The sequence below is a fragment of the Natator depressus genome, chromosome 8 (assembly GCF_965152275.1).
Source record: "Natator depressus isolate rNatDep1 chromosome 8, rNatDep2.hap1, whole genome shotgun sequence".
NCBI classification, from domain to species: Eukaryota; Metazoa; Chordata; order Testudines; family Cheloniidae; genus Natator; species Natator depressus.
In genome coordinates, this window is record NC_134241.1 from 21,698,266 (window position 1) to 21,719,048 (window position 20,783).

The 20,783-nt window shown below is 52.4% G+C and overlaps 1 protein-coding gene across 2 annotated transcripts in view; it reads left to right on the forward strand.

The window, feature by feature from the left end:
* AFAP1L1 (actin filament associated protein 1 like 1) overlaps window positions 1-15,693 on the forward strand; it is a 55,310-nt gene extending 39,617 nt beyond the window's left edge. For both annotated transcript variants that reach the window (XM_074962104.1, XM_074962103.1), the window contains 13 exons: window positions 95-306; window positions 1,116-1,295; window positions 2,816-2,911; window positions 3,365-3,449; window positions 3,972-4,124; window positions 7,708-7,919; window positions 9,001-9,146; window positions 9,944-10,022; window positions 10,273-10,384; window positions 11,118-11,282; window positions 12,740-12,918; window positions 14,051-14,179; window positions 15,465-15,693. In XM_074962104.1, coding sequence (XP_074818205.1) covers window positions 95-306; window positions 1,116-1,295; window positions 2,816-2,911; window positions 3,365-3,449; window positions 3,972-4,124; window positions 7,708-7,919; window positions 9,001-9,146; window positions 9,944-10,022; window positions 10,273-10,384; window positions 11,118-11,282; window positions 12,740-12,918; window positions 14,051-14,179; window positions 15,465-15,488 — 1,772 coding nt within the window. In that variant the 3' untranslated portion in view covers window positions 15,489-15,693. The remainder of the gene's footprint in view (window positions 1-94; window positions 307-1,115; window positions 1,296-2,815; window positions 2,912-3,364; window positions 3,450-3,971; window positions 4,125-7,707; window positions 7,920-9,000; window positions 9,147-9,943; window positions 10,023-10,272; window positions 10,385-11,117; window positions 11,283-12,739; window positions 12,919-14,050; window positions 14,180-15,464) is intronic.
* Window positions 15,694-20,783: the final 5,090 nt, after the last annotated feature.

Genomic DNA, 20,783 nt, shown 5'->3' on the forward strand with positions numbered 1-20,783 from the left:
CTCCAGGCTGAATTTCCACTCCATGTGCAGGGCATTGGAGCTCCGTTGTCAATAGCATCCTGGGGTGACTGGGAGGGTCTCTGCTTCCTTCCAGACAATGACTCTGATGCGATGAGCAGCTCCTATGAGTCATACGATGAAGAGGAGGAGGATGGGAAGGGCCAGCGGCTGACACACCAATGGCCATCAGAGGAAGCTTCTATGAACTTGGTGAAGGACTGCAGGATTTGTGCCTTCCTGTTGCGTAAGAAGCGCTTTGGGCAGTGGGCCAAGCAGCTGACGGTCATCAAGGACAACAAACTTCTGGTGAGACTTCAGCTTCTGGAGTGCAGGGGGACCCAGGATACAGGAAATTTTTGGAGCAATCTAGAGTCTGAGAGATCCTGGGCTGGAGAAACGGGGAGCCTCCTGTGTATAGGGTGCAAGTGAGCCAAGTGCACCAAAGGACAGGCAGGGATTGGCAAAGCTGCTGCTTTCAAGTGGCCTAACCATGTATGTTCAGTGAATTGTTTGAGTAAATGAAAGATTGTGTCTTCCATGGGGATGTGAGTGGGGCCAAGACTGCCTTTCATGGCAATGTTACATATCTAATCCACACCTGCCGTGCAGGATAACAGCACCCCTGGAAGCATTTATACCACAAGGCCCACAGTCCAGATCTCTACCTAGAAGCCATCTGGGTTCACCCTGTATATTTGTCACTGGAAAAATTAATGCAAAACGTCATGAGTAAAGTCATCATGCAGGTCAGTTAGCTGGGAGACCGTGTGGCCCAGAGGGTAGGGTACAGGACTATCCAGGTTCTGTTCCTGGTTCTGGGAAGGGAGTGTTGTCTGCTGGTGCGAGCAGGGACTCCTGGGTTCTGGTCCTGGCCCCTTCTGTGACTTTGGCTGATTCACTCCCCTGTAGCTTCCTCCTCTGTAAAATGAGGCTAATGATACTGTGCCACCTCTGTGAATTACTACGAGGTCGCTAGATGAAGCCCTGTGTAAGGGCAGACAGAGCTTCAGCAGGGATATTCCCCCTTTGTGCTAGCATGCTCACGCTCCACCGCCTGGCAGGAGATGCAGTCAGGCCTCGACTCTGTGGGAAACAATTGTCTCCACTTCTTTTAGTGCTACAAAAGCTCCAAGGACCGGCAGCCACACCTGGAGGTGCCCCTGAGCGCCTGCAGTGTCATCTATGTGCCCAAGGACGGGCGCCGCAAGAAGCATGAGCTGCGTTTCTCTCTGCCAGGGGCCGAGGCCCTGGTGCTGGCAGTGCAGAGCAAAGAGCAGGCTGAGGAGTGGCTGAAGGTACCTCTTACTGCAGCTTATGCCTTTCTCCCTAGCCCACGCCACTGGCCACACAGGCTTCCTCCCCCCACAAAATCCAGCCTTTCCCCATTTGACCAGCCTTTGTCCTTCTGGTGGAACCTCCTCCGTGGTCTGGTGCTGTCTCAGTACATGGCCTAGCTCCTGTGATCGCTGTCTGACATAAGTGGGTAGGCAGGTTAGCTGCCTTCCTGGGAAAGGCCTGGCTTCCAGTGCTGCCTTATCTCTGAAGGGAAGGGATTTTCCACCCTTCTTTTATCATTCCTGCCAGACTGGACACCAGCTGTGGGGCGAGCTACCAGGCCCAGGGAGCCTTGGCCCCTTTCCGCTCCCTGTGTGATAGGCTGGAGTCCCATGGGCAAAGGGAGAGGGGAGCTGTTTGTTTACCCTCCCCTCCTTTTTCCTGCCTTTGTTCTGCCAGTGGGAGGCTGTGTAGCTTGGAAGCTGTTTGGTGAAGTCACCAGATCTGCCTCTGAGCTGGCAGCATGTAAAGGCCTGAAACAGGAGTGTGTTTAAATAGCACCATCTTGCCCCTGGGGAGTATGAGCCCCGCCCGCCCCAAATCTGCCGATGTGGGGCATTTCACCGCTGAGAGATTGGGACGCCAGCCTGCCCCATTTCTGCCCCCCCTGCCCCATTACACTGCACTCCAGGGCTCCTGGTACTGTCAGATCTGCCCTACCCAACCTGGCTACTGCGTGTGCTTTGGTGAAGGGCCATGTGGGGGAGGGAGAGGGATGGGAGAACTTCTCCCAGGCTGAACCTGTGTGGAGATTAGCAAGAAGTTCTGGTCACCCTTATTGCCCACATTTTGACTGTAGCAGCTTTTCGTCACCCCTCTCCTTTCCCTGGCTGGCAGGGATGGGACGTGGGAAGGCTGAAGTAGGGTAGGCTGTCCTCATGCCGTGTCCATCTCCCCAGAGAGCCTAGGCTCACCACAACCTCACAGGAAGGATGGTCAAGGCCCTAGTCTGGGACTTAGGAGATGCAGGCTCAATTCCCTGCTCTGCTACAGCCTTCCTGGGGATCAGTACATAAGATTGTGAGGTGCTCAGACGCTATCTATGGTGATGGGGTTGTATAGGTACCTTGGGCAGAACCCCTGTAGGAGATGGACAAAGCCTCCCAGATCAGCTAGCTGGAACCCAAGGGGCCTTTCTGACTGTAGTCTGAGTCCTCGTTAAATGCCCCTAAACCTTTTTAACGGCCAAACCGTTTATTATCTCAAACAGGACTTTGTGGAGGGAGTTTTAAGAAGACCCTGCTCCAAAGGGAGCTTTGCAGGGTGCCACATGCTACTTTGTCCCCTCTGGAAGGCAGCAGGGAACTGGATCAATCATTCCAGGAAGGGATAATTCATAAACAGCTACAGCAAAATGCAGTTTGTTGTGGTTGGGTCAAGCTGTGTGGTCAGAGCTCCCCGGTTACTGGGGTAACGACTCAGGGCTCAGTCGCTCCCAATGGGTCCTGAGAGGCCGGTGCTGAGTGGTCTGTCTCCACAGGTGATAAAGGAAGGGAGCAGTGCCAATGGAGGAGGAACAGGTGGGACTGAAGCCCCTACATCCCCTGTGCTACATTGCAAGATGGATCTTGACAAGGTGTCCTGTTCTCTGTCTCTCCCCTGGGGGGTTAGTGATACACAGCAGAAGGGAACAGTGACTAAACTCACAGGAATCAGGCAGCTGAAGGCTGGGTTTCTGGGTTCTACAAGATCAGCCTTGCTCCCAATGTTTGCATGGCCCTTCTGTGGCACCCCCTATGATAGCAGAAGGGGACCCTCTCCAATGGGTGACAAAGAGCCAAGACCACCTCCCCAGCCCGCCCTGGAATGGAGATGGGGGTGGGGCATATGCCCTTTCCTGTCCCCCTGCCTAGGGTGGGGCTATCAGGAGCTACGCTGGACACCGACCTTTGCCAGACTCGCAGAACTCCGGTCAGGGATGGTCACTCAGTGCGGCATTGAAGTGGTTAAAAGCCATGGGGACTCATGCGGGAGGAAGGGATTGGGAGAGGAACTGCACTGAAATGGATGCCTGCCCTCCTCCCCACAGAGGTTATCACAAGACAAACAGGCATCTGACTCGGACAGCGTGGCAGCAGGAGAGAACTGCACCCCCATGAGTCGAAGGGAGCACGGTGAGAGCCCCAGCCCTGCTCTGACCATTGTGGGCCCATGAGCTGGCACTGCTGTGGGGAGGGGAGGGTCCACCCCACTGCAGAAAGCATCCTCCCACCTCATCACCTCTCTGCAGTTGTCTCAATAAGCCGCCTGCTGCAGGGAGGTAGGAAGGGGGCACGCCTGCTGGCACAGCTTCCCCGCACTGCCATGTGGCCCTGCTGCATGTGGTGGAGTTGCTAAAGCCCCTGACACGGAGGAATATTTACATCCTCTGCCTAATCTGCCCCTGGCTCCATGCGCCAGTCCTCTGAAGTGCAACAGTTGCTGGGGGTGGGGATGTCCTGCTCTTTCCCAGTCAGTGTATCTCTTCCCACTCTGCTCTCCCCTCCCTGCCACTGTCTGACACCCGAAACCCCTTCCTGCTCTCATTGCAAATCCCAGCCTGAAGGACAGCACCATAGTGACCTCTCCGCTTTGGCCAGCCTTGGTGGGGGGACTTGCCGTTTACTCCTGAGCTGAGCTCTCCTCCCTGTTCCCAGGGAAAGGCAAGAAGAGCGGCTTGGCTGAACTGAAGGGCTCAGTGAGCCGGGCAGCAGGGAGGAAAATCACCAGGATCATCAGCTTCTCCAAAAAGAAGCCGTCCCCTGAGGACACGCAGACGTCCTCCACCGAGGAAGACCTCCCCTACTGTGGTTCGTACCTAGGGCTGTGGGGAGATGGGAGCAAGAAGGGGGTATCCTGGGTCTAGGTGGATGTTGTTCCTAGGGGACTTGGTGCCAGGTGTAAGCTGTGCCACAATGCCTTTCTCTTGCCCACGGGCCAGACCACCCAGAAGAGGGATGGGGATGCTATCCAAGACAGGGAATTTCACTATTTCCTCTGAATTCCACCCATCGCTCACAAGCCCTGTGACAGCATCGGGGACTCTGCCATGACATGGAAGGGGATTTCCTGCTACAAGCATGTAGCCTGGGATTGACCTCCTCCATCCCTTATGTATATACACCCAGACACACACACCTTTTCTAGCTCAGTGTCCCCAGTCCATGATCGCAGGACCAGACTGTTTCACCCAGGGCAGAGCACTCCGGGTACACGTCTGTGGAGGTGCTGGGGACTACACAGCTGTTAGGTGCTCTCTATGTTAAGTGCCATTTGAACAGGGTGATTTGGTTTTCTCTCTTCCAAGCTAGAGCAGTAGAGCTAAAGCCTGCAAGTTACATAAACAATTGGAGCAAGTTATTAAACAGGGATCGGCAACCTTTGGCATGCGGCCTGCTAGGGTAAGCCCCCTGGCGGACCAGGCTGGTTTGTTTAACTGCCACATCCACAGGTTCGGCAGATCGCAGCTCCCACTGGTCGTGGTTTGCCGCTCCAGGCCAATGGGGCTGCGGGAAGCCGCGCGGGCCAAGGGTTGTGCTGGCCGCCGCTTCCCGCAGCCCCCATTGGCCTGGAGCGGTGAACCGCGGCCAGTGGGAGCTGCGATCGGCCGAACCTGCGGACGTGGCAGGTAAACAAACCGGCCCGGCCCGCCGGGGGCTTACCTTGGCAGGCCGTGTGCCAAAGGTTGCCGATCCCTGTATTAAACAATCAGTTTGTAAACACCTAGAGTTTGTAAACACCTGGCTATAAACACCCAGTTTGTAAACACCTGGCTATAAGGAATAGCCAGCATGGATTTGTCAAGAACAAATCATGCCAGACTAACTTAATTTCCTTCTTTGACAGGGTTACTGGCTTAGTGTGTGGGGAGAAGCAGTAGATGTGATATGTCTTGATTGAGTAAAGCTTTTGGCACAGTCCACACGACATTCTAATAAGCAAACTAGGGAAATGTGGTCTAACTGAAATTTCTATAAGGTGGGAGCACAACTGGTAGAAAGACAATTGTCACTTAGTCAGAGTAGTTATCAGTGGCTTGCTGTCCAACTGGGAGGGTGCATCTAGTGGGGTTCCACAGGGCTCAGTCCTGCGTTTAGTGCTAGTCAATATTTTCATTAATGACCTGGATAATGGAGTGGGGAGTATGCTTATAAAATGTGTAGATAACACCAAGCTGGGTGAGGTTGCAAGCACTTTGGAGGACAGGATTAGAATTCAAGGCAACCTTGACAAATTGAAGAATTAGTCTGAAATCAACAAGATGAAATTGAATAAAGACAAGTGCAACCTACTTCACTTAGGAAGGAAAAATCAAATGCACAGCTACAAAAGGGGGAATAACTGGCTAGATGGTAGTACTGCAGATCTGGGACCACATAGTGGACCACAAATTGAATGAGTTGACAATGTAATGCAGTTGCGAAAAAGGCTATAATTATTCTGGGGTTTATTAACAGTGGAGAAAGTCCAGAGGAGAATAACAAAAATGATAGGTCAGGTTTTCTAAATCTTTTATGAGGAAAGATTAAAAATACTAGCATGTTTAGTCTTGAGAAAAGAGGACTAAGGAGGGACCTGATATAACAGTCTCCAAATATGTTAACGGCTGTTATAAACAGGGTGGGAATCGGTTGCTCCTCATACCCACTGAAGGTAGGACAAGAAGTAATTGTTTTATCTGCAGCAAGGAATATTTAGGTTACATATTAGGAAAAACTTTCTAACTGTAAAGGTAGTTAAGCCCTGGAATAGACTTCCAGGGGAGGTTGTGGAATCCCCATCATTGGAGGCTTTTAAGAACAGGTTGGACACACCTGTCAGGGATGATCGAGGTTTACGTGACCCTGCCTCTGTGCAGGGGGCTGGACTTCATGACTTCCCAAGGTGCTTTCGAGCCCTATGATTCTATGAGTTAGTAACAGGTTTCATAGTGGTAGCCGTGGTAGTCTATATCAGCAAAAAAAAACTAGGGTCCTTGTGGCCCCTTAGAGACTAACAAATTTATTTGGGCATAAGCTTTTGTGGGCTAAAACCCACTTCATCTGATGCATGGAGTGGAAAATACAGTAGGCAGGTATAAATATACAGCACATGAAAAGATGAGAGTTGCCTTACCAAGTGGAGGGTCAGTGCTAATGAGGCCAATTCAATCAGGGTGGATGTGGCCCATTTTACTACAAAAAGTAATTTCCCCCTCTATTGATATTCACCCCTTCTTATCAACTGTTGGAAATGGGCCACATCCACCCTGGTTTTTTTGAGTTAGTAAGTTGCTCAAAAGATAAGCATCCTCTGAGATAAGATGCTGCTAAAGAAAATAAATGAAGCTCCATGTCTGTCTGTCTGAGATACTCATACTGGCCCCCATTCCCATAACACCCAAGTGCGTCACAATCTTGGATGTAGTTATCCTTGCTACATCCCTGGGAGATAGGGATGTGCTGTTATCCCATGGGGAACTGAGGCACAGAGACCAAGTGATCAGTCACACAGACTATCTGCTGTGGAGCTGGAAACGGTCTCCTGAGTCCCAGGCTAGTGCCCTAACCACTGGACCATTTACCTCACGAATTCTGCCCCCAGAAGGGAGGGGATGAGCATGGTGACTGCATAGAGTTTTTGCATCTGTAGTTTCTGTGGACAAATCCTAATGTCCTTACTTGGGTAAACATCCCGTTGACTTCGGCAGAGATTTTGCAGAGTATGAACTTACTAAAGACCAAGCCACACTTGGGCCTTTGATTTTTGAGTTCTGCAGTTTTAAGGGGCAGATCTCCTGGTGCCCAGAGAGAGGGTCCTGCCCCAGTGCAGTGCTTTGTGGAGTGCTTCCACTGCCGGAACAATGTGGGGGAACAAGGCCTACCCAAAGGTAGGGAGAAGGGCGGTGATTCACTGACAGGCCTGGACGTATCTTGGTAGGATATCGCAGAGCAGCATTTCAGACTCTGGGTTTGTCTACACTGCAGTTAGACACCCATGGCTGGCCTGTGCCAGCTGACTTGGGCTTCTGGGGCTTGGGTTGCAGGGCTGTTTAATTGTGTCTACATGTTTTGGGCTTGGGCTGGAGCCCCAGCTCTAGGACCCTGTGAGGTGGGAAGGTCCCAGCTGCAGCCTGAGCCTGAACGTCTACACTGCAATTAAACAGCCCCTTAGCCCGAGCCCTGTGAATCTGAGTCCGTTGGCACAGGCCAGCCATGGGTGTCTAATTACAGTGTAGACAGACCCTCTGACAGAAGTACAGCGAGACAAGACAGCATTTTGGAGCCTCCTGCACTGCCCCTATTGGCTCTCGCTTTTCACCTTCTTCCCCTTAGCGTCATGCTTGTTGGTTCATTAGGTCCAGCTGAAATGCACTGAGACTCTCTTCCCTTGGGGAACCGGCTCTCCCTGCAGGTTACCTGAATGTCCTGGTTAACCAGTGCTGGAAGGAGCGTTGGTGTTGCTTGAAAGGCAACACGCTCTATTTCCACAAGGACCGCTCCGACCTGCGGACGCACGTGAATGCCATCGTCCTGCGTGGCTGCGAGGTGGTGCCAGGCCTGGGCCCTAAACACCCGCTTGCTTTCCGCATCCTTCGCAGTGGGCAGGAGGTCTCTGCCTTGGAGGTGAGTGTTTCATTCTCAGCGGCTCCAAGTGAGGCACGCAGGCTGTGGAGGCTTTTCCTGCCTCCCTCTGGAAGGTATGGACGGGCAGTTTGGGTCCAAATCCTGGGCTGTTTGTTTCCTTAAGGGTTTAACGAAACCCAGAACTGAACAGAGACACAGAATAGAGTCTAATGGGAAATCTCCAGGGACAATTTAACTTACCCCTTCCCTGGATGTGCTTTGAGACCCCAAACTCAGCCAGGTGTGCTGGTGCGTGGCCTGGGCAAGTGAAATTGACTAGAACCAAAAAGCGAAGTCCTGTTTCACTGCTGAGCCCAGCCGAATGCAGGCGATCACATAAACCATGCTGAGCAGCCTCTGAAATTCTTTCATTAATCATCTGTGGTGCACCTCGTTACACAAGCAAGGGATTTGGGGTCTTTTAAATCTAATCTTTATTTTGGCAAGATCCCTTAGGCTATGTGAAGTTTTTATTCCATAATTGATTAAAGCAGGCATGCGTGGGGCGCCCTGTTAATGTGTTTCAGACAAGTGAATGTAATATACGAAGTAATTTCACTTGGGTCTGAATGACTGTATAGGGGCAGCCCAGATGCTGATAGTATCCGCACAGAGAAGCTGCTGGATTGGTTGAACCAGGCAAATCACGGCAGGTGAATGAACTCATTTGACTCTTAGCTTCAACCCAACAGCTCCTCCACACAGGAGTGGAGCTTGGCAGGTGCTTGGGCTGATGGAATCCAGCTCGGTACCGTGTGGAGAGAGCAACCTCATTCTCTAGGGAGGGTAACGTCTTCCCATTTCCCCTGGGAACCCCCTCACTACACAGGGTTGAAGACGTACTGCGTCTCAGCACGTGTGTTGCATATGAGCAGAGGCCTGTGCTTTCTTGTGTGGCATGGATGGGTTGGGCTGGTGTGGGGAGACCCAAAGCAAGGAGGCTTTGGGGGGTGAGGGGAAATATTGCTGTAACTCCCTGCCCATGCTCTGCAGGATATGGGTCATCTACCTGGAGGGATGTGAAGGGGAGATGCATATCCAGGGCCCAGATGCTCACGATGATGGCTTTCTCACCCCCTAGGCAAACTGCTCTGAAGATCTGGGCCGCTGGCTTGGCATCCTGCTGGTTGAGACTGGCTCCCAGAAAACCCCGGAGGCCTTGCACTATGATTACGTGGATGTAGAGACAATAGCCAACATAGTCACTGCTGTGCGACACTCCTATCTGTAAGGGGCTCTCCTCCCATTGCTTCAGAGCTTTTGTTAAGGCAATGGGGGGGTGTGGATGGGTGGGTGTGATCCAGCTCCGGCATGAGGCTCACCTGGTGCCCACTCCCTCTCTGCCTGGACCTGGGAGAGCAAAACTCCCTGTGAGGCCATCCCAGCCAGCACTTCCACCATGGATGCATCTTGTGTCTTCAAACCCTCATGGCAACAAAGCCCCAAGTCATTGAATGCAGCCTCAGAGCCAGAATAAACCACCTGCCGCATGAGTAGCATTGTGGGGTAGGGACATGCAGCGGGGAAAGCAGCGATGGGTTATGATTTGTGGAGCCCTGAGCCATGTGTGCCTTCTAAAAGCTGTCTAGGGACTGGCGCTCAGCACTGGGACCTGGCAGCTCTGGCTGTGCTGAGTGGACTTGGTCAAGTCACCGCATCTCTGTGCCTCGTTTGCCCCTGGAATGGGATATCTACTACCACATTTCCAAAAGTGTGGGGTACCTGCCTCTGAGAGGAGGTGGGCGGGGTGTACAAAGGGCAAGCTGGGGGTGGGGAGGCTTTTACCTGCACATGGATGTGGCCAGGTGGGGTGGCAGTGCCTGACTGGCTTCATTTCCCTGAAGCAGGACTTGGCTCGCAGTGGTTTGGGAACTGCATGGGGGAGGGGAGGCAGGGCTAACTCATGAAAGTTTGCAAAGTTTGCTTTGAGATCTTTGGGTGGAAGGAGCTAGAGAAGGATGGCATGTTGCCCCTGTGTGGGAAGGGGCTGACTCACTCTTATCTCCCCGTCCCTTCCTCCCCAGGTGGGCCAGCGCCTCCCACGAGAGCCAGACTGATTCCTCCCGGGTGGTGTATGATGACGTCCCCTACGAGAAGGTGCAGGTAGGAATGTGGCTTGCTTCCTATCACACTCCCCCCAGAAAGGCCATGGTCCTTCTCCCACCCAACCTCTTGCAACCCCCAAGTAACTGAATGCTGGGGAGACAGGCGCCCCCTTCCCCTCAGTGGCACTTGGGGTCCATGGTTTCTCAGCAGCCACCCTGCCCTGAGTGCGGATTTCTGCTCCTGCCTCGTAGTGATGCCATGCAGCGTCTCTGCTGGGATCTGTTTTTCATTGCATTCATCCATGCAGGTAGAGGAGCCACCGCGGCCGTCCGGGGCCCAGGTGAAGCGCCATGCCTCGTCCTGCAGTGAGTCGTCACGCCGTGTGGACCCGCAAGTCAAAGTCAAGAGACATGCATCAAGTAGGTTGAGATTCGCCTGCTGGCCGATGTGCTTTGGGACCAAACCTCAGCCACATGGGAGGGGGCTAGTTGGCTCAGGGATTGGGACTTCCCATTTCTGGCCACCATTTCCTATCGAGCCCCAGGTCACTAATGGCAGGAGCCCTTCCCAGCCCTGGCTGTTCCATGAGATGAGCTGGTGAGGTCTTAGTCCCACCTGGGCTAGTGATGGTCACAGGTGGCCACGTGTCCTTTAGGAACTGGAGTAACTGGCAGCATGATCTGAGGGGCCTGCAGCTTCTCCTTACCAGCTGGGGCTCTGGTATGTTGGCCTGCTGTGGTGAGTGGGAAGTGTGAACTGCCCCTGCTAAGGACAGAGTGGGGACTCAGCTGCTCCTCTGGCACCTTTCACCTGCCCTGAATTCACTAACGAAAAGCGACCCCTCCACAGGCAGTGGGGAAGGAGGTGCCAGTTTCAGGCTGATCCTGCATGGGCTTCAGTGCGTTCTCCTGTGCCTCCTGGGAAGACTGATGTGATGCCCCTGTTCCCAAAAGCAGCCCCTTCTCCCCACCATGGCCTAGTGGAGCCTTGGGAGTGACCGACTCATCTGTGACACTCCCATCATGGAAACTGAGGCGTCAAGGCTGCAAGTCCTGAACTCGTCTCGCTGAGCCTGCATTTGCGCTCACCTCGATCGAGGCAGAGGCCAGTGTGCAAACTCCCTGCCTGACCAGCTGTGTCCTTGTTCTATAGATGCCAACCAGTACAAGTATGGGAAGAACCGGGCCGAGGAGGATGCCAGGATGTTCCTGACGGAGAAAGAGAAGCTGGAGAAGGAGAGAGCTTCTATCCGGAATGAGCTGGTGACCCTGCGGAAGGAAAAGAGGGAGCTCCGGGAGGCCATGAAAAGCAGCACAGGTATGGAGCCTGCTGTGGCTCGGGAAGGAGAGGAAATACCCCCCTGGCTGATCTGACCTGAGCCCCGCAATAGGGGATCATGGCAACAGTCACTAGACCAGAGAACATCTCGGCAATGAGGCTGGTGGATTTTTAATGCCCAGCAAAGCAGGGATGAGTCAGGGTGAATAGAACCCAGCAAAACGGTGCAAGTTTCCTCCATCCAGCTCTGCCAATGCCCCCTAGCCTGACCTACTGCTGCTGACCTGTTCTGGTCCCAGCTCTGGCCACCCACCGGTAAGGCTCCCTGCTGGTCCTCCAGGCTTCTCATGAGCATGACAGTCCTGTCATCTCCTTGGCCACACCCTGAACCCGAGAAAGCCCCTTCCTCTCTCCCCTCCCAACTGAGCAGACTGGCCCACCTCCCTTCTTTGCTAGCCAGTAGTGTAGTTGCCAACTATTATTCAGCAGCAAACTCCCACTCCTACCCCTGCTCCCCCATAGGGGTTGCACATGACTGTACTATCTTCTTTCCCAGCCCTGGTGCTGCTGGCTCCCTGCTGGCCCAGCACCAGCATGGATACAGTAGAAAGCTCTCTGCTGGAGCTGCTGTGTTCCTTTGTTCCTCGTACTCCTTGTTCCTGGCACCCCTTTCAGAGCCGGGGCGGTGCCTTCAGCCCTCTGCCAGGCTGGCTAGTGCTTTCCACTCCGCTGGGCAGAACATTGGGGCCCAGCTGTCGTGCTGAGTCAGCGGGGATCTGACCACCTGCTGCTGTGGCCACCTCAAACTGTGCCTAACAGCATCACCTAGTGGCCGAACAGGTGTGTCCCCCTCCAGTAAAAGAGGCAGGTCATTGTATTGTTTCCTTTTCAGCTTCTAAGGTTGAAAAGCCAGAGCAGGAAACGTACTAGTACTACACAGGAGAACCTCAGAGTTACAAACAACCTCCATTCCCGAGGTGTTCGTAACTCTGAACAAAACATTCTGGTTATTTCAAAAGTTTACAACTGAACGTTGACTTCATACAGCTTTGAAACTTTACTATGCAGAAGAAATATGCTGCTTTCCCTTTACTTGTTGTTAGTTTACATTTAACACCGTACTGTACTGTACTGTACTGGGAGTTTTCATCTCTGCTGCTGCCTGATTGTGTGATTAACGGGTCAGTTTGTAACTCTGGTGCTCGTAACTCTGAGGTTCTACCGTACTAATAAATCCTAGCAAAGGAGTGAGGCTGCAGCAGAGCGTGGTTAACAGGTATCTGACACTAGAAACAGGCCCTCACCAGAACAGCTGATCTGCGATCTCCTAACTGCTGGCACATCACTGCTGCCCCCTGCAAACCACACTCACTGGAGGGGGTGGTAAATTTGGGCTCTGAAGTCTCCTTCAATCTACAAACTAACTCTCTCTCTCCCCGGCTCTGTACTGAGCCGATGGGACCTGATTGGTCTTGTTCCTTGTCTCGTTCAATCAGGGAGGAAGCTGAAGGAGCTGGAGGAGCGGGTGGCGGCCCTGGAGGAGCAGTGCAAAGGGAAGGAGGAGCAGCGCGTGGACCTGGAGCTCAAGCTGACGGAGGTGAAGGACCGGCTGAAACAGTCGCTAGCAGGAGGGCCGGCTCTGGGGCTCATCATGACCAGCAAAGCTGAAAATGGGGTACGGAGTTGCCTTCCTTTCCACAATCCTGGTCTCCCAGAGGGTTCCTGCTCTTCTGCAGAATCATAGAAGACTAGGGTTCATAGAATATCAGGGTTGGAAGGGACCTCAGGAGGTCATCTAGTCCAACCCCCTGCTCAAAGCAGGACCAATCCCCAACTAAATCATCCCAGCCAGGGCTTTGTCAAGCCAGGCCTTAAACCTCTTAAGGATGGGGATTCCACCACCTCCCTAGGTCACCCATTCCAGTGCTTCACCACCCTCCTAGTGAAATAGTTTTTCCTAATATCCAACCTAGACCTCCCCCACTGCAACTTGAGAGTATTGTTCCTTGTTCTGTCATCTGCCACCACTGAGAACAGCCTAGCTCCATCCTCTTTAGAACCCCCCTTCAGGTAGTTGAAAGCAGCTATCAAATCCCTCCTCACTCTTCTCTCCTGCAGAATAAATAAGCCCAGTTCCCTCCGCCTTTCCTCGTAAGTCATGTGTCCCAGCCCCCTAATCATTTTCGTTGCCCTCCGCTGAACACTCTCTCCGATTTTTGTCCACATCCTTTCTGTAGTGGGGGGGCCCAAAACTGGATGTGATACTCCATATGTGGCCTCACCAGTGCCGAATAGAAGGGAATAATCACTTCCCTCAAATTGCTGGCAATGCTCCTACTAATGCAGAAGGGTGGGACTCTCTTTTTTTTTTTTTTTTTTTTTTTTTTCTTTCTTTCTGTTGGCTTGTGCCTGCTTCAGGTGGGAGACATAGGGATACAAGCGGAGGGCCAATGCACCTCAGTCTTGAGACCCGCAACCTCCCCTCTGCTATGCTCACCCCATCCCACTCGAGGCAGCCCTGCCCTGCAGCCCCTGGCTGTCTTGCTATTTGGCCATTCCAGTCCTAGGATTTTCTCCAGCTGTGTGGTGACCCCTCAACGCCTCTGCTGTTCCAGTCCTGGGCTCCCACCAGCTCTGCCAGTGCCCTTCAATGTTCAGCCTATCCCAGCAGTCCATTACTGGATGGTAAATGTTCCTTGCCACATTCGAAAGCTGTGGAGTGTGCTTTAATCTGGGTTCCCTAGCTGTCTCCCTGTCTCCTTCTGTCACTGCTTTCTGGGTCTCTAAAGGGTTATTCTCACCCCCAGGAGACTGGCAATAAGCCGAATGGGAACCCCACAGAGCACTTGGTCCCAGTGAACTGTGCAGCAGAAATGAGGAAGAGGAGCCCCTCCATCCTCCCTGCCAACAAGGGGAAAGTGCTGCAGAAGGCCAAGGTACAGCTGTGCTCTCCCTGCCTGGCAGCATCCTCCTCTGCCTCACCAGCAGGTGTTTGGACACTGCACCATCCCTAGACCCTGAGGCCGGGGAATCAGCTGGTCACCTCTCCCACTTCCATTCCTGGCTTCCCCCAACACCACACTCTACTGCAGGGGTGGCCAACCTGTGGCTACCCCTGCAGTCACATGCAGCTCTTCAGAAGTTAATATGCGGCTCCTTGTATAGGCACCAACTCCGGGGCTGGAGCCATAGGCGCCAACTTTCCAGTGTGCCGGGGGGTGCTCACTTCTCAACCCCTGGCTCTGCCACAGGCCCTGCCCCCGCTCCACCCCTTCCCATTCCCTTCCCTGAGCCTGCCATGCCCTCGCTCCCCCCTGCCCCTGAGCCTCCTGCATGCCACAAAACAGCTGATCGGGGGTGGGCAGGGAAAGGCGCTGATTGGCGGGGCTGCCGGTGGGCGGGAGGCGCTGGAGCTGATGGGGGGGGGGGGGCTGACGTATTACTGTGGCTCTTTGGCAATGTACATTGGTTAAATTCTGGCCACCCCTGCTCTAATGCATCAGTCGCTCTGCCAGGTTCTGCAGAGCCGCCTGCCCTATGGCTGCTGAGGGGGTGGGAAGCCTTGGGACTTGGGAGGAACCAGGCTGGCTGGGGGAGCTCATGGAAGTGCCAACTCATGACCCGACTTCCAGGGCAATGGTGGTGGCTCAGTCACTGAAGACTGTGGAATCTAGAGTGGCCAAAGCCCTGTAGCAGGCAGTAGCGCAGGGAGCTGGCCTGGCTTGGTCCCTGAATGGCGGAGCTAGATCGGGCCTCCTCAGGCTTTCCCCATCTCCAGTTTCCACACAGTCTCTCACAAGCTAAAGAAGCTACTCAGAACTGTACCCTGGCCCACCAGGGTACGTCTGTGCTTCAATTGAACGCCCACGGCTGGCCCGTATCCGCTGAATGGGGCTCGTGGGGCTCAGGCTGCGGGGCTATAAAACTGCCATGTGGACATTTTGGGCTCAGGCTGGAGCCTAGGCGCTGGGATCTTTCTGCCCTCCCAGAGCCCAGGCTCCAGCCTGAGCCCGAACGTCTACACAGCAATTGTACAGCCCCAGTCCCGCGAGCCTGAGTCAGCTGCTGTGGGCTGGCTACGGGGGTTCAATTGCAGGGTAGACATACCCCTGCTGGCTCCTGAGGGTCTACAGCATGGGGCTCAGTAGCTGTAGCTGTTGGGCCTGATTCTTTCTTCATGCTGACACGCCCGAAAACTTTTTTCTTTTCCTTACATTGCAGGAGTGGGAGATGAAGCAAACCTAACTGGGGCAGCCAGGCCTTGCCTGCAGCAAACAGACTCGGGCCCTGGGACACACTGAAGAGCCACGAGCCCCTTTTCCCCAGGGAGAGTGGAAGAGGATTCTGGCGAGCCTGGATCTCCAGCAGGGGGATGGGGGCATGGGGAAAGCACCCACCTTCCAAGGGTGGGGACATTTGGCAAGCAGACAAGATTGGGTGTGGGGGAGAGGGGAGGGATATTTGGGAATGGGGCGGGGGGAATCTTTCAAGAGTAAGGCTCCCATGCAGCTGGAATGCCCAGCTCTGGGGAGGAGCACCCCACTGGGACTGGAACGTCAGCCATCCCCATTGATGTGTTTTGCTCTTGGTAACAAACTAACAGAAACATGGGGGAGCGTGAGCTAGGGGAGAGTGCAGGTAACTCAGAGTCCAAGCGCCTGGGTTCTAGTCTCGATTGTGCCACAGGTGGTCTGTGACTTTAGATTGTGCTTTACCTTCTGGTGCTCAGTTTCCCCCCTCTCTCAAATGTGGGTCAGTATGATCTATCCTCCAGCAAGGGTGGGGTGAGCTTTCGTTATAGGCATTACATGGAAGTGATGCTATTTACGTGTGATTTTTACTGGATTGGGCTATTGGCGCAGTTAGTCCTCTATCCCAAACCAGAGCAGAGATTGTGTGGAGCTAGCCTAGTCTCCTCCCTCTGCAGCGGCCAAGCCCAGAGGCCCTAGAAGAAGGCGACCGTGTCACCATGGGGCTTTCTTGTGCATTGTTTGTTAGATCTCCAACCCTTAGAGCTTCTGACTTAGTTGGTGTGCTTCTGCCCTTTTGCAGTCTCTTCTGTCTCATTGCAGGTGTCCTTTCATATTTTTTATACGTCAGGTAAATTCAGCACAACGGGGGAAGAGGAAGGCTATGAAGCTACTACAGCGATGAGGCTAAAACTTTAGTGGCCACTGATTTTGGATGTTTGTGTTTGGGGTTCATGAGCCACCCTGGGCTTAATTCTCTGCTCCCCCCCAGTTTCTCCTGACTGCACATGGAGCTTGTGTGCTCAGCACCTCTGAGCAGTGGGGCGCCAGCTTGTCTCAAGTTTGTAGCTTCTGGCTCAACTGTTTTATCTAATTCTTGTCTCCTTCCTGCTGGAAATGGCTGTGGTGCAGGGCAGTGCTGCCCCGTGCAGGGCAAGGGCTGACTGCCTTTGGAGAATGAACTCTGGGGAAGCTCTGCTGCCAACATTTGAAAGCACCCCCATTGGGCCTTGCTCAGCATCTTGGCGGGGCCATATGGAGCTGCCTCCTCACAGCACTGTCAGACGGTGAGCTGTGTGGAGAAGGGGATGGGCGGGGGGTGTGGGGGGGGGGAGAAGATGAGGGTATTGCCTGAAATAATGGCACGTCCTCAACACTGCATGCAGGGCAGGACACCTTCATTTCAGCGACAGCCTGCGGCAGATGAGAAGGGCCAGGGAAGGGGGCAAGAACAGAGAAGGGAAACCATTTCAGCCAGTGTAGTATGGAGAAGAGTAAGCAGAACCAGGAAGCCTGGGGGCTAGAGGGAAAGCCCAATGCACTCCTCTTTACTCTTTGGTGCAGTACAGGAACACGGTGCCAGTAAGCTTTCAGTACAACAGAACCTGGGGAACTCACTGCCTCGGGGTGTTCGTATGATAACTAGCTAAGCAACCATTAATAAAAATAGCAACTGCTGGTAAACAGCTGGGCTCAAAACCATCTGTGTGTTCCTTCCTGCAGCTGCAGGCCGTGAGCTGTTTGGTAGTTGTAAATCCCCCACCCCCAGCTAGTGTCTGCACTAAAGAAATACATGGGGGGAGGAGGGGAAGCCACATCACTTGCTCTTCATCCAATTTGAATGCACCCTGCATCCACATACACAAGAGCTCAAGCTGGTTTACAGTCAGTCTAAGTACGGTTCAGAGTAGATTATGCTGCAGCAGTGTTAATATTGATTCACTCTCCCTCTTGCTAGCCTCAGTTGTCTTAGTGTCAAACCAGGGTATTGCACCAGTAGGTGCCTGAGTGGGATTTTTCCCTGCCTCGGATGCAGTCAGCATCAGTGAACAGAAGTGAATGGCGCACTTGGATAACCCTGTGCTCCTTCCTAGTGCAGTTTTGTGCAGTTTTGCGGAGACTCCCCATTCCCTGCCCCCAACAGTAACCTTGGCCTGGCCCCTAGATAGTCTCCAAGCTGTGGTGGGATGCTATGGCTGAGGCTACTAAAGAACATTGCTGGTCTCACTGCCCTGGCTATGCCCAAGGCTATGCTGTGATTGGTGCTAATTGATAGTTTGGCTGAAGGCTGGGCCTTGTCTCCAAAGACGTGGGAAGAAGGGGAACTGGATGCTTCTGTTCCTTGAAACACTGTCCCCCTCCGAGCAACCACAGCTGCTCCTGCCATATGCTAGAGCATCTCTCAGCATGTCCCTGCCGTGGCATACTGCTCCCTCTGTCTCCTGCAGTTCTGTTTGGTCTTCCTGGCTGAAGGCAGGTGTCACTTCAGGATAGGCAGCCATCCTTTTCTCCTATAACTCAGCCCAGCAGGGGCACAGGTGTGCTCGCTCACTAATGAGCCAGACATATGCTGCTACTTCCCACAAAGAAACTAAGGCTTTCACCGTACGGTGCCTGCCCAGTGCCCTATGATTACGGGATGGGGGCTCAGTCTCTGCGTCTCTCAGCCCTGCCGCCTTAACAGAAGCTGGGAGGGGTAGGGAAACAAGCAGGAACGTGGAGACAGAAACGTGGGAATGGCCACGCCTGGTGGGCCTCCCTGCTGCCCGGGTAGCCCTGTGCCACCTGCTTTTGGATGTGGGGGTGGAAGGCGCCTGGCTCAGCACATTGTGCCCCATGCTTCCTTTGTAAGAACCATCTGCACTCCATGGAGCTGTGTCCTTTCCCCTAATAAAGAGACTGCTGTTCAGAACCCAGGCACTGCCCATTTACTGAGCTCAGCCAGGGGTGGGCCTGGGCTGGATTTAGGCAAGGGGAGGGGTTAGCTGCTCCCTCCCACTGGGGGCCTGGTGCAGCAACCTAACACCATGATGCTGCACAGGCCGGGCTTGCTGCTCATGCCCTGGGGTCGCCAGAGCAGAGCTGGTGGTGTGCACACTGGGACTCTGGCAGGGGCAGGCCCCACAGCCTGATCCCTGGTTGGGCAGGTGTAAGATTACAAACTGCTGCCCCTCAGAATCTGTGGCTTTGCTGACACACGGCGTGCTGGCACGAAGTGGGGCTGCTCAGTAACATCTGCTGAAGCCGCTGCCCTCCCTTGTGATGACAATCCACTCCCTGCTGCTCAATAGGATAAGAGGGGGCAAATTGGAGGGGAGGGATGGGCTGAGTCGGAGGTGGGGGGAGGGACTGAATGCACAGGAACGTCAAACAGCTGGAGGCAGGGGAAAGAGGGGTGGAAAATCAGGGGCAGAAGATAGGAGCTGGGGTTAAGAACTAGCTTGAGATGCTGTCAGACAGTGACAGAGGGGGACAAACCCGACATCAGCAGGGGCAGAGAAGATAAAAGTTACCCCAGATGGAGTGAGCCACCTGCAGTTGCTGCAAAAATAGGGTGTTGGGGGCGGGGAGAGGGGGCCAGAGGACAGTACAGCTCAGCACCTGCTTCCCAGAGCTGTGTTCTTAAAAGCACCATGTGTCCCAATGCCTAGGCAAGGCAGCTCTTCCCTGTCTAAAATAATGTCTTGAGCTGCCGAAGGAGGCTTGAGTCAGTGAAATATTTCACATACACCCACTTCCAGAAATGGTAATTGTCACACAGTTTTTTAGAGACTGTATAAAGCCTCACAGCTCATAGACAAATTTGTCTCTTCTGCTGTTCGCACTGCCTGAATTGGACTGCCTGTTTCTTGTACTCCATTGTAAATGGAGTGTCACTCCTTTAAATTATTTCCTTTTTAAAATGCTATTTTAATTACTCGTAGCACTTTGTCATTTAGCTTCATCAGCATTGTGCAGATGGATGTCATTGTGCTATTAAGTGATATTTTAATAGCAAATAATCATTGAAAATAGTAATAATTACTCGTAGCTTCAGCAACAATGTCTCTCAGAGTTTCTAGTAGACCGCTTCTGGTTGGTATTGCAATGTTAGTTTTTATTTCTAAAGTTTTGTGTTGTTTGTTTTCATTTTTTATGCACAAGTTTATTTTTTGGGATTATATGACATCAAGGCTGACATTTCCTGGTTTGACATCAGAGCTTTTCAGATGCCTTTGAGCCGCCAATGGGGATTGCCTTTGTCAACAGTTATTCTGCATCTTTATCCAGCACCCTAGTGCTTTTTCGTGTCATCACTTGTGTCTGGAACTTGGTTCCCAAATATTCACCACAGGCCAGACTTTTAAAGGGTGAAAGCACCTAGATGCTTTTGAAAATCCCACTAGTTGCCTAAATTCTTTTAAAAATCTGACCCTAAGGGCATTATACTGTACTATCTTGTATGTAATCCTTTTCAAAGGCAAACTTCTACTGTGATGTTTAGTAAATATACATTTACAACCCTGAGAGAAACTGACAACCATAAGTATTCAAAAATCATGTTCTACACCAAAAAGTCATTAAATTAAAATAAATAAATACATTTAGAGTCCTCTTAATTTGCCTTTTTGTTTCTGAGCCTTTAGGGCACGTTAGCTTCATACTTTGCTGTTACCTTTCCCAAAGAATCCATATACCTAAAATCATTGTACACTCGTATAACATTCAATTCCATTTTGGATTTCCAGTAATATGTGATTTCCCCCCCACCCTTTGTATTGAAAAATTATTAAAAATCCTTGTTTCTGTATGGTTTCAGAGTAACAGCCGTGTTAGTCTGTATTCGCAAAAAGAAAAGGAGTACTAGTGGCACCTTAGAGACTAACCAATTTATTTGAGCATAAGCTTTCGTGAGCTACAGCTCACTTCATCGGATGCATCCCTCACAAAAAGTTTTTGTGAGGGATGCATCCGATGAAAGCTTATGCTCAAATAAATTGGTTAGTCTCTAAGGTGCCACTAGTACTCCTTCTCTTTTTGTTTCTGTATGTAATTCCCTGTCCTGCAAACACTGACTTGCACACTTGCCTCTTCTATTACTTCATTTGTTGCATACATAAATGTTGATTTTTCTATTAAATTGTTTATACTTCTAATTGCATATTTTAATGCCTTTTATGTATGCTACAGATTTGTTATGATCCATTTCAGTGATATTCCTTACGATTTTCACTGCCAAAATCAATTTTTTAAGATGAATTAGCCTGTTACTCCTTTGCATTGGCTGCCTTTTGGAGAAACCAACGTGCCT